The sequence below is a fragment of the Mobula hypostoma genome, chromosome 6 (genome assembly GCF_963921235.1).
Source record: "Mobula hypostoma chromosome 6, sMobHyp1.1, whole genome shotgun sequence".
Lineage (NCBI taxonomy): Eukaryota > Metazoa > Chordata > Chondrichthyes > Myliobatiformes > Myliobatidae > Mobula > Mobula hypostoma.
This window is the reverse complement of record NC_086102.1, coordinates 110299945-110312916: the sequence shown is the minus strand read 5'-3', so window position 1 is coordinate 110312916 and position 12972 is coordinate 110299945. Positions and strand designations below refer to the sequence as shown.

General features: G+C 46.4%; 1 protein-coding gene and 1 non-coding gene across 2 annotated transcripts in view; both read left to right on the top strand.

Moving 5' to 3' along the window:
• Nucleotides 1–10719, top strand: part of arpc2 (actin related protein 2/3 complex, subunit 2) — a 39613-nt gene extending 28894 nt beyond the window's left edge. Inside the window, exons 8-10 of the mRNA XM_063051451.1 lie at nt 1080–1180; nt 2876–2976; nt 10330–10719. Of these exons, the coding sequence (XP_062907521.1) occupies nt 1080–1180; nt 2876–2976; nt 10330–10354 (227 nt within the window). The 3' untranslated portion in view covers nt 10355–10719. The remainder of the gene's footprint in view (nt 1–1079; nt 1181–2875; nt 2977–10329) is intronic.
• LOC134348816 (small nucleolar RNA SNORD89) lies at nt 9838–9947 on the top strand. The gene has a single exon (XR_010018492.1). It is a non-coding gene; the product is annotated as a small nucleolar RNA SNORD89 (small nucleolar RNA).
• Nucleotides 10720–12972: the final 2253 nt, after the last annotated feature.

The following is a 12972-nucleotide window of genomic DNA, read 5'->3' as shown; positions in this document are numbered from 1 at the left end:
TTTTTGGAGAGACATTTTTAATATTATCTCCAAGGTATTGAACATAGATATCTCTCCTCACCCTGTTACTGCTATCTTTGGACTACCTAAAATTTCCAGTAATCTTTCTCCTTCAGCCCGTAGAATGATTGCATTTCTTACTTTAATGGTGAAAAGATGTATCTTACAACATTGGAAAGAGCTTAATGCTCCAACTACCTTTTTTTGGTTTTCTCAGATGATATTATGCTTGAATTTGGAGAAAATTAGAAGCAATCTTTATAATTCCTCACTTAAATTTGAACAGACCTGGAGATCTTTTATTCAATATTTTCATTTAATGTAATTTTTTTTCCCTCTCCTCTTTTTTTTTGCTCCATATTTATATACCCTTCTTGTTTTTTTTTACTGTTTTTAATGGGGGTTGGGATTGAGGACGTGATTTTAAGTTTTTTAACTCTGCTTGGTTCCAAGTTAGCCCATTGCTTTGCTTTGCTTTTAGTTAGTTGCACGGTGGGTTTTTTTGGGGGTTTTTTTTTCTTTTTCTCTATTGATATATATATATAGAAATTAGTATACTATTATGTTACCTTAGTATGTTATGTTTAAATTACATTGTTTATCATTTTTTTTGTATTAATATCTCCTGTAATTTTATTATATTCTAACAGTGTATTTAGTGCTTATATGGCTTACCTTTTTGTATACTTATTCAATAAAAAGATTTAAAAAGATATGTTGGGCCCAGGGTAGACACTCAAAGATGAGGACTGCGTGTTCCCTTGTCTTATGCTTTTTAAAGTCCACAGTCACTTCTTTGGTCTCACTGACGTTGAGTGCAAGGTTGTTGTTGCGACACCACTCTGCCAGCTGATCCATCTCACTCCTGTGTGCCCCATCGTCACCTCATTCTGCTGGGGAGAAGGCAGGAGAATGGGGCTGAGAGGGGTAGTAAATCAGCCATGGTGGAATGTTGGTGCAGACTCAATGGATTCAAGGCCTAATTCTGCTCGTTCTTATTATAGTCTGATGATCTCTGGGTTGGGAGCTGCCCTGCACTCTCCAAGCCACAACTAACGGTTATTTTTCTCTTTTACTAGTCCTGTTCCCTCGACACACCAACCCCAGCACCCGTGATAACACCATCAATCTGATTCATACCTTCAGGGATTACCTGCATTACCACATCAAGTGCTCCAAGGTGAGTGATGGGACAGCCATTGAGTTCCAGCCCCTACCCTTTGTGTAGTTACTCAACACGCACAGGAGGGACTCAGCAGGCAGGCAGTATCTGTGGAGGGAAATGAACTGTTAACGTTCTGGGCCGAGAACCTTTGTCTACCCTGATGATGGGTCTCAGTCCAAACATTAACTGTTCATTTCCCTCCATTGATGCTGCCTGACCTGCAGAGTTCCTCCAACATTTGTGTGTTGCTGTGGATTTACAGCATCTGCAGAGTCTCTCTTCTCCTGGTATAGATGCTGCTATCTTCACAGGGACGGGTGGAAAATTCTTATTTATGACTTTCCACCATATTCAGTTAAGGTGAAAGATTAGCCTTATTTGTCACGTACAGTGAAATGAGTCATTTGTGTCGATGATCAACAAAAGGATGTGATGGGGGCAGCCCGCAAGAATCATCACACCTCTGGTACCAACATAGCATGCCCACGACTTGTTAACCGGAACTGGAGTGCCCAGAGAAAAGTCACACAGTCACATGGAAAACATACAAACTCTGTACAGACTGCAGTAGGATTTGAACCCTAGTCTTACAGCTTACACTGTGAAGCGTTACACTAGGGAGGGAACATCCCCCTCTTCCGTTACACTAACTACTACACTACTGTGCCAACCAAAGAACACCACTCAGATTTTCCATGCAGACCTTTCAGCAGAAGATTGCAGCATCGGCAGAATCTAGAATCTCTTGGTGTAGATGCTGATGTCTTCACAGAGATGGGTGGGAAGTTCTTCTTTATGGCCTGTCCCCTCATTTAGTTATTAATGCAAATAGACAAGGTAAGAGAAAAATGCAGAAATCTGGAAAGAAGGGACAATGCACAATGTACAGTGCACAATGGAACTGTGGGAATAGTAATTAGAGATGGGTTAATGTGTGGTGTCAGGACAGGCACAAGTTGAATTAATGTTACCTGCATGGAGAATTCATAATAACATCGGTTTTCGTGTGTTCAGTAGCATAGTGCTGGCGATTGGGGTTGAAATCCAGCTGCTGTCTGTAAGGAGTTTGTACGTTCTCCCCGTGGCTGCATGGGTTTCCTGTGGGTGCTTCCATTTCCTTCCTCCCACATCCTAAGGACGTATGTTGTGGGCATGCTATGTCGATGCTGGAAGCATGGCCACACTTAGAGCTGCACCCAGAATAGTCTTCAGACTGTGTTGATTGTTGTCGCAAGTGGCGCATTTCACTCTGTTTTGATGTACACGTGCCAAAGCAAATCTTTAAAAAGAACATCACCCTTAATGGCTGCACAGCTTTTCCGCGCCAGCGATTGCTGATTGGTGTTCAATTCTTGCCACTGTCTGTGAGGAGTTTATATGTTCTTGGCTCATTTCACCAACCGCATGCTGTGACTCGCTGCGCACCACCTGCCCAGACAACATGCCCCAAACCTCCCTCTCTTGCAGTTGAGACTCACAATGGAATAGTAACTTATTTGTCACATGTACATCAAAACATGGTGAAATGCATCATTTGTGTCAACAACCAACACATTCTGAGGATGCAAGTGGCTCCTGGCACTGACCACGATGTCCTCGGAGGAGAGCGACTGGTTCCACCCTCCTCTTCAACACACCCCACCCACCACCCCGGCCCCCAAGCAGGTTGGTCTTATTGGAGGTCACTGATAAATCACCATGTGTCGACAGGCTTACATCCACACCCGTATGAGGGCCAAGACATCAGACTTCCTCAAGGTGCTGAACCGTGCACGCCCTGAGAGTGAGAAGAAGGAAATGAAGACTATGTCGTAAGTATAAAGGGAGAGGGCAAGGGTAGGGTCCACGTTTTCATGGTTCACAGGATAAAAACTGGGGGAAAAAGTTCAAGTCACCACCTTTGACACCTCTCCGAGGATGAGCCCCTCCAAATGTTGGGCAGTCCGCCTCCTCCCTGCTCTGACCAACGTATACAAAAAATCTTCTGTGTTGCTCAAAATTTCTAGTATCTGCAGAATCAATTGTGGCGTATGGATGGAAGAATAATAGAGAGGGTTATATAGGAGGGAAAGGTTAGATTGATCTTAGTTGGTTAAGAGGCTGGCACAACATGGTGGGTCAAAGTGCCTGTTGTTCCATATGCTTTGAAGACAGTGCAAAAGGCATTTAAGAAACTCTTAGGTAGCCTTCCAATTTTCTATCATCCATGTGCCTACGTATGAGGGAATGGTTAGGTTGATTTTGGGAGTAGGTTAAAGGGTCGAAACAACATTGTGGGCTAAACGTCCTGTTGTGTGCTGTAGTGTTCTATGTTCTTTAGGCTTTGGAGGCAGTGCAGAAGACATTTAAGGAACTCTTAATGGCTGGTAGAAAATGGAGGGCTATGTAGGAGGGACAAGTAAGAATGATCTTACAGTAGGTTAAAAATTCGGCACATCGTGGGCCAAAGGGCTGTAATGTGCTGTCATAATTTGCTTCTTCCTAATTTGTGGCCTGTTTGAGGAAGGGGCTGGCTTCTGCATGCTTTGAGAGGGCTGTGGATGATCAGGGGAACTGAGAGCCTGAAGAAATAAAGATGCTGCAGTTCAGAGAAATGACGTGACTGAACTGACCCAACTGGTCCACATGGCAGCTTCTGCTTTAAATAAAGTTTAAATGAGTCAGCTTGTCTTACATAGCTTGCTATTTACAAGGCTTTGCAATAATTGCTTTTAGATTTCATAGATACTATTACACTATTGAACAGTTTGATAATCTAGTCACCTATTAAGTTTGTATCTAATCATTAAGTGCACCCTCCTTTATGTTGCATTGCAATCGGATGCATTAGGAGCCTGGCAGTTCCTAGGTGGCTGGTAGGAAAGTTATAAAACTGTGACTTGCCCAACACAACCGGGGGGGAAGGTAGGGGGCAAGGGAAACCACGAGTGGTGTCGCCAGCACCATTCCCGTTCAGGCATGGAGTCGTAGAGCATGTAATCAGGCCCTTCGGCCCATCACTACACCAACCACCTACTATCCCTGCAGCCCTAATCCCCTTTTTAAAATTTATTTTATGTATTTATTGATAGAGCATGGAAGAGGCCCTTCCGGCCCAGCACTCTGTGACATCCACCTACCTGGGTACTTAACCTTAGCCTAATCACAGGGCAATGATCAATTAACCTACTAGCTGGTGCGTCTTTGGATTGTGGGAGGAAACCCACGTGTTCACAAGAAGGATTGTACAAATTTCTTACAAATGACGTTGGAATTGAACTCCCAACTCTGTCATATTCCAATATCTCCCTGCAAAATTCTACCCCTCACCCATGCACTGGGGACAATTAACCTGTTGACCCTGCAAGTCTAGGGGATGGGGGGGGGATCCCACACAGTCACGTGGAAATTGTAGAAACTCCACACAGATAGCACCGGAGGTCAGGATCGAACTGGGAACTGTGAGGCAGTGGCTATCTATCACTACTGCTCTGAAGCCAGATTCAGTCCTTGCAGGGGGCAGAGAGAGTTAGAAGAGTAGGGTTCAGTGGAGCTGAGTGGGTGTGGGGGGCTGCGGTGGGATGTGTCTGCCATTGTTTGTGTCCAGGGGCTCCCCTTGAATGTGCAAGAATGTTGGCAGGGTTTGAGGATTTGAGATTTAATGAAAGGTTGAATAAATTAGGACTTCACTGAAGTTTAGGAGAATGAGGGGAGATTTGATACAGGTGTACAAAATTATGAGAGGTATAGATAGAGTAAATGCAAAAACGCTTTTTCCAGAGTTTGAGTGTGACTGGAACTAGAGGTTAAAGGTGAAATATTTAAGGAGAACCTGGGGAGGGGGGCTTCTTCACTAAGAGGGAGGTGAGAGTGAGTTCAATTTCAACATGAAAGAGAAGTTTAGATAAGTACATGCATGGAAGGAGTATAGTCCAGGTGCGGGTGAATGGGACTAGGCAGAAGAACAACTTGGCATGGACTAGATGGGCCGACGGGCGTGTTTCTGTGCCGTAGTGCTCCTGGACTCTATAAAGGATTCAGGAGTGTGGGCTTTTGGCAGGCCACTCGCTGAAGCTGGTGGGAGGGGGGAGGGGTGGGCTTGGCTGGGATTCTCTCCTCTCCCTGCGATCTGCGGGTCTCACAGTCACCAGCAGAGCTGAAGCTACTGGGAGCAGTGTCTATCTGCCCATAAAGGAATGCAGGGCACATCCTTGCCTGAAGTTCAGGCAGGGTCTGCCATGTCCCCTCAGTGTGCAATTTCAAGCTGTGGCTAGGTGGGATGTACCAATAATTTAACTGTATCCCTAAATCCATCCTTCTGGTCATTGGGGTATCGAGTGCCCAGCCAGACCCCTCCTTGCCCACTGTGAGATCCCCTCTGTTCATTATCAGTCCCTTGGCAGTGGATGCAAACTGTCCCCTGACCCATGCAATCGTGCTCTCTCCAGGGTATTGATTTCCTTTAATAGTACAGTAGATCTGGTTTGTACCTCCTGGAACCTTGCCAGCCTCTTTGCATCCGAATTTATTTCTGCTCCACAACTTCATCGAGAGCTTTGTATGTCATTTGAATTCTGTTTTGCATGTCTTGTGTGTTCGCACACAGCACTCAGAACCATCCCCACCACTACTGTACCCCGGTGTTGTACAGAGACAGACCTGTCCCTACCAGTACTGTACCCCAGTTATACTGTGACAGACCCACCCCACTGGTACCATACCCCTGTTTTAGAGACAGACCTGTCCCCACCAGTACTGTACCCCAGTGTTATACTGTGGCCGACCCGTCCCCACTGGTCCTGAACCCCCATCCGTGTAACAGTGACAGACCTGATCCCCTCAGTACTGTACCCCAGTGTTATACAGGAACAGACCCATTCCCACTGATACTGTGCCCTGGTGTTATAGAGACAGACCTGTCCCCATCGGTACTTTAGGCTGAAGTAATGTGGCAGGAATCATGTGCTTTGCTGTTAAACAACATTGTGGCTGTTCTATCTCGTCCTTTCCTGCCCCAGTCCTGTATCCAGAAATTTCTGAATATTTGTGGAATTTTGAGTCTTCACAGCGCAGAATTCTGACTGTTGACCTCCATACAAGTGACAAAATTCCCCGCATTTTCAGTCCAGAATCACCTCGTTGTTATAGAGCAGTGAATCCTGGTTATGGACTCTTCCCCTCAAGGAGCACATCTCCCTCCTCTTGAGCAACACACACAAAATGCTGGAGAAACTCAGCAAGTCAGGCAGTCCTCTCCTATCCCCTCCCTCCCTCGTCAACCCTTTGGCACTCCCTGCTTATCACCTCCCAGCTTCTTACTGCATCCCCACCCACCCACCTTCACATTCACCTGGTCTACCTATCACCCTTCCCCTCCCCCTGCCACCTTATACTGGTTTCTGCCCTCGTCCTCTCCTGTCCTGATGAAGAGTCTCGGCCTGAAACTTATGTATTTAATCCCCTCCATTGATGTTGCCTGACCTGAGTTCCTCCAGAGTTGTGTGTGTGTGTTGCCCTTTCCGTTTTCAGCATCTGCAGAATCCCATGTTAATGATGTCCTCTCCTTCAGCCCAGTTCACTGAGGTCATTCTGAATTCTGGAGGACAGAGGCCACACCTGCCCCACCACTCCCAGGGACCGGTCTGCTGAATCTTTCTGCACTCCCTCTGAGTTTCTCTGCGTACAGGGGCGGTCTCTCCTTGCTCTGTGTTGCTTTGTGTTACAGTCCTTTCATCTCCGCTTTTACCCCCCCAGGTGTTTCCGTGGCAGACTACCCTTCTGCTTTTTACAGAAAAGAGTCTTTGGCGATAGTCCAGTAGCCCCAGTGCGTAGGGAGTGGACAGGGAGCGCAGTGCAGTTTCGGAGAGTCGGGTCTGCTGATAGATACACGCGTGAGTGAAGCAGGGAGAGATGGTAGTGTCACATACCCCGTGACGGGTTAAAGAACCAGCAGAAATGGAAAACAGCTAGAGTCTGGTATTGGTGTTAACATAAGCTATTTTTATTAGTAACTACATAATACAGTCATATATAACCAGATAAATCAAACAAGTTAGCAGTGTTACATGTATATATGTGTGCAAATATAACTCCCAAACTATTGAGTTTGGGGGAAACAAGGCTTAGAGTCTTGAAATGGTAAAGTATAAAAGTTCAGTTCATCCATGGAATAGGTGATGAGAGAGAGATATTTGTCATCCAGGGTAAATGTTGAGAGAAGGCAATTACGTCGATATTCCACGACAGCAATACAAAATAACAATAATACTTGGTTTTATCTCCGAAGTTGTTCCACTCCACACACGAAATATCACCGACAGTGATTTTCAACGTATAACCTTTCAACACAAGTGGTACCACACCCAAATTCAGCTACGGGTCATTCCAAAGTGGTGGCCACAGGATACTCAAACAGAATCCACATATAGATTATCACCAACAGTAGCTTGTCACTAGGGGAACCAACCCCAAACACACAACGTGATAGCCACTTATCCAGTTCCACGACATACGAAATAACTTCTTTAGTGAACTGCCACACCCAAACAAGGGTAACACACAAGTGGTATTCACAAAGGTACTCCCCTCAGCAGAGAACCCACTCTACGTGACAGTCACACCTTCGTATTCGAATGGAACTCAAACTCACCCTTACGGGCTACTTAGAGAGTCCAAACAGTGACCTCTTTGTCACTAGGTTTCTTCTGCTCCAAACCTTCCTCTCCCCTCTGAAAACTTCCTTTAAAGTCATCGAATGTGAGCACAACAAGGGGACCATTTTCTTTGATGGAGTTATCAACCCATGCAAGGGTTGAACACACCAATAACTCCCCACCGGTCACACCTTTTCCACACTGCGAGAGCCACTGATCGTTCCTCCTGATCGATCCTCAGAAAACTCACCTTTCTGTGGGCACAACAAAGCTGATCCAGTGTCCAAAATCATGTGTCTGCACGTCTATCAGCTGACCTTCTATTTATCTCACCATGCTGAACACCAGATGTCCATCAAGTAGCTCCTCCCTTCTCTCTGTAAGAACACAGAAGCTGGCAGTGTCCTTGCAAAAGTGTAAACATGCGGCAGAGAAACCATAACACCATCTCAAAGCAGTCTTCACCTCCCTGTCTCGATAACAAGGTGCTTGTGTTGAGCAACTCTCTCTCTCGCTCTCTTTTTAAAGGTATAGTCCATAAAAAATATGACCCCTAGGGGTACATAACAGTGGCCACCTTGGCAGTGTGGCGTTCCGCCTGAGAGAGAGTTCAGCGTTGCAGTGCAGAAGACTGTTCACCAGCGGCATGCCGCTGGGTGCTCTGCTGCTGTCCTCCAGTGTGGAGCTAAGGACGGGAGAGAATTAGATTCTCAGTCACTGCAAAGGAACAGTTCTGCAGACCCTGTTATTGAGAGCAGGGTCAGCCCTTTATACTGTGAGGGTCATTTTGAATCCCTCGACCTCTGGGGAGGGGAGAGTGTGAATGAAGTCCGGCCAATGGTGTTTTGAGATGTGGAAGAAGCTCTGGTAAGACCACATTTCATGGGAGCAGAGTGAAGCCATTTGGCCCGTTGAGTCTGTTCTAGCATTCCATCATGGTTGATTTATTATCCCTCTCAACCCCATTCTGCCTTCTCCCTGACACCCTTACTGATCAAGAACTTATCAACTTCTGCTTTATGTATACCCATTGACTTGGCCTTCACAGCCATTCGTGGCAATGAATTCCACAGATTCACCACCCTCTAGCTAAAGAAATTCCTCCTCATCTCTGTTCTAAAGGATGTCCTTCTGTTCTGATCTGTGCCCTCTGGTTCTAGATTCACCCACAATAAGAAACATACTTGCCACATCCATTCCATATAGCTCTTCCACTATTTGGTAGGTTATAATGAGATTGCGTCTCATTTTTCAGAACTGCAGACATCAAGCACTCCTCATATGTTAACCCAGTCATTCTGCTGAACCTCCTGTGGGCCCTCTCCAATGCTGGCACATCATTTCTAAGCTAAAAGGAGCCAAAACTGTTCACTATACTCCAAGTGCAGTCTGACCAGTGCCTTATAAAGCCTGAGAATTACATCCTTGCTTTTATATTCTATTCCTTTCAAAATGAATGGTGACATTGCAGTTGCCTTCCTCACCACTGACTCAAGCTGCAAGTTAACCTTCAGGGGATCCCTCATGAGGACCCCCAATACCTTTGCACCTCTGATTTCTGAATTTGCTCTCCATTTAGAGTATAGTCCAAGCCTTTACTCCTACCAAATTGCACAACCGTACACTTCCCTACACTATATTCCTTCTGCCACTTCTCTCCACTCAGTTTGTTTCCTGGGGGAGAGTATTCATTTCTGACTCTCTGGCTTGCCAGGGTGTGCTTTGGGGAAGGGTACATGCTGCGTGGTATGGGAAGGGTTAGTCGGTTTACTGATTATTGTTGGAACGGTGACAACGGTACACCTGAGTTAATCGAACAGCGGCTGTGGCTAACTCTGCCGCCTTCCCACTCTCCTGGGGCTGTGGGCCAGGTCCTGCTCCTCAGGGATGGGGAGGAAGTAGAGGTGGGAGAGGGGGTGGTGATGGGGGAAGGGTGGGGAGGGCAGACGGTGGAGAGGAGAAGGAATGAGGATTGGGAGCAATGTGGAGGGAAATGGTGGGAACGGGAGAGATAGAGGGGGGATCATGGTATCACCCGTGCCCGAGGGGTGATGACAATAAAAGGCCGAATTGCAGTGCTTCCCCCAGCAGTTGGTTCTCGGTAGGGACACGATGACAGGAACCCCAGAGCGAGACTGTCTGACCTCGGGCACGGCGCGGAGTGATGTAGAGGAGCTCACCCACCCCATCCCCTACATTCTGCACCAATGCCAGGTCTAGGACAGAGTAGACACTCTGTGTGGGAGCAGGATGGGGGTGCAGTCTGTCGGGGGGCGATGGTGTGCGAGAGCTCACAGTTTAAGGGGTGGTGGGGGGTCAGTAGGTTACAGGCGGAGGTGTTTGTTGATGCGTGGGAGGTCGAAGGAATTGGGGAGGGTGTCCATGGAGTGTGGGAGGTCATGGGGGGTTGTCAGTGTGTGGGACCTTGCAGAGTAAGAGAGTAAGTGGGGGAGAGGGTGTCAGTGGTGTACAGGTGGTAGTGGGGAGAAGAGGGACCATTGTACTGTTCTGACTACCACACTCTCTCCACAGGGGGAAGACTTTTACCGCCCGATAATAAACCTGGCGGCCACGGATGGATGGGGAGAGCCCAAAAGCCTCCCCAATCCCTCCCCCATAAACACACGTAAAGAATCATCGCCGTGGTCAGCAGGACCTTCCCAGTGCATTCCCAGAAATATTCCCCACCTGCTGTCATTTTCCAAGCTTCCCTTGTGTTGAATTCCTACTTCCTGGGAACCTTCCCAATGGAAATAAAAGCCCTTTTACCTCTCCAATCCCTGTCCTTAACATTTCGCTGTTGCTTTCCATGGCCTGTAATACATCGATTCAGTATGTTCCTCCCAATCCCTGCCCTCGAACTATGCCACTGCGCTGTCGGAGACAGTAGCGCTTCCAGAAAAATAAAGTTTTTATATGTCACCCTTGCTATCTGTATTTCATTTTGATCTTTTGGTCTTGTTATGTGTCTGACTTTTGTTTTAAACACTCCAGATGTGAAGCATTAACACTGTAAATAAAAACTATATTTTAGAACATATAAGATATGGCATGCTTGCCTTTATTCATTAAGGCATTGAATTAAAAAGTCAGGAAGTTATGTTGCAGCTTTATAGTTAGGCTGCATCTGGAGTATTGCATACAATTCTGGTTGCCCCATTATAGGAAGGATATCAGGGCTTTGGAGAGGGTTCTATAATGAAAGATGGGACAAACTTGGGTTTTTTCCTTGGAGTGGTGAAGGTTTATAAGATTATGAGAAGTCTAGATAGACTATCTTTTTCCAGGGGTTGAAATGCCTAATACCAGAGGGGATAACTTCAAAGGACATGTGAGGGGCAAGTTTTTTTTTTAAAACGGTGGGTGCCTGGAATATATTGCCGGGGGTGGAGGTAGAGGCAAAAACTTTAGGGACTTTTAAGAGACATGTGAATGTGGTGCTTTGCTCAGAGAAAGTAAAGCTAAGTTTTATCTTTTCTTTATATCTGCTCAGCTAGGATAGTGGAATGCTTCTCTCGCGGTATGTGGGAAGACAGGGAGACGGCCAGTATCCCTGACCACTACAACTACGAGAAGTGCATCCCGCTGCAGCTTCTAACAAACTGCATCAAGGAGTTGGAGCTGGAACTGGATGAACGTCAGATCATTCGGGAGACTGAGGGGGCGATAGATAAGCCATACAGAGAGGTAGTTACACCCTAGGTGCAGGACACAAGAAACTGGGTGACAGTCAAGAAGGGGAAAGGGGTTAAGGAGCCAGTTCAGAGTATGCCTGTGGCCATCCCCCTCAACAACAGGATTTGGATACTGTCTGGGGTAGGGGGATGACCTAGAAGGAAAGTCACGGGGGTTGGGTTGCTGGCATTGAGTCTGCCTCAGTGACTCAGAAAGGAAGGGGGGGAAAGGCATGCTGTGGTGATAAGGGATTCGTTAGGGAAAAGGACAGGAGGTTTTGTGGGCAAAAACAAGATGCCCAAGACGGTATGTTGCCTCCTGGGTACCAGGGTTTGGGATATTGGGGATTGAGTCCTCAGCATTCTTAAGTGGAGTGTGAACAGCCAGAAGTGTGTGTGGAACCAGAGGAGATAGCAGAGATATTTAATGAGTACTTTGCTTCAGTACTCACTGTGTAAAAGGATCTTGGTGATTGTAGAGATGACTTAAAGCGGGCTGAAAAGCTTGAGCATGTAGATATTAAGAAACAGGTTGTGCTGGAGCTTTTGGAAAGCATCAAGTTGGATATGTCACCAGGACCGGAAGAGATGTACCCCAGGCTACTGAGGGAGGAGATTGCTGAGCCTCTGGTGATGATCTTTGCATCATCAATGGTGACAGGAGAGGTTCTGGAGGATGGGATGTTTGCAGATGTTGTTCCCTTATTCAAGAAAGGGAGTAGAGATAGCCCAGGAAATTATAGACCAGTGAGTCTTGCTTCGGTGGTTGGTAAATTGGTGGAGGTGATCCTGAGAGGCAGGATTTATGAACATTTGGAGAAGCATAATATGATTAGGAATAGTCAGCAAAGCTTTGTCAAAGGCAGGCAGTGCCTTACAAGCCTGGCTGAATTTTTTGAGGATGTGACTAACATTGATGAAGGTAGAGCAATAGATGTATTGTATATGGATTTCAGCAAGGCATTTGACAAGGTACCCCATACAAGGCCTATTGAGAAAGTAAGGAGGCATGGGATCCAAGGGGAAGTTGCTTTGTTAATCCAAAACTGGCTTGCCCACAGAAGGCAAAGAGTGGTTGTGGACAGGTCATACTCTGCATGGAGGTAGGTGACCAGTGGTGTGCCTCGGGGATCTGTTCTGGGACCCCTACTCTTTGTGATTTATATAAATGCCCTGGATGAGGAAGTGGAAGGATGGGTTAGTAAATTTGCTGATGATGCAAAGGATTGAGGTGTTATGGACAGTGTGGAGGGCTGTTAGAGGTTGCAGCGGTTCATTGATAGGATGCAAAACTGGGCTGGGAAGTGCCAGATGGAGTTCAACCCAGATAAGTGTGAGGTGGTTCATTTTGGTAAGCCAAGTATGATAACAATATAGTATTAATGGTTAGACTCATAGCAGTGTGGAGGATCAGAGGGATCTTGGGGTCTGAGTCCATAGGACACTCAAAGCTGCTGTGCAGGTTGACTGGTTAATAAGGCATACAGTGCATTGGCCTTCA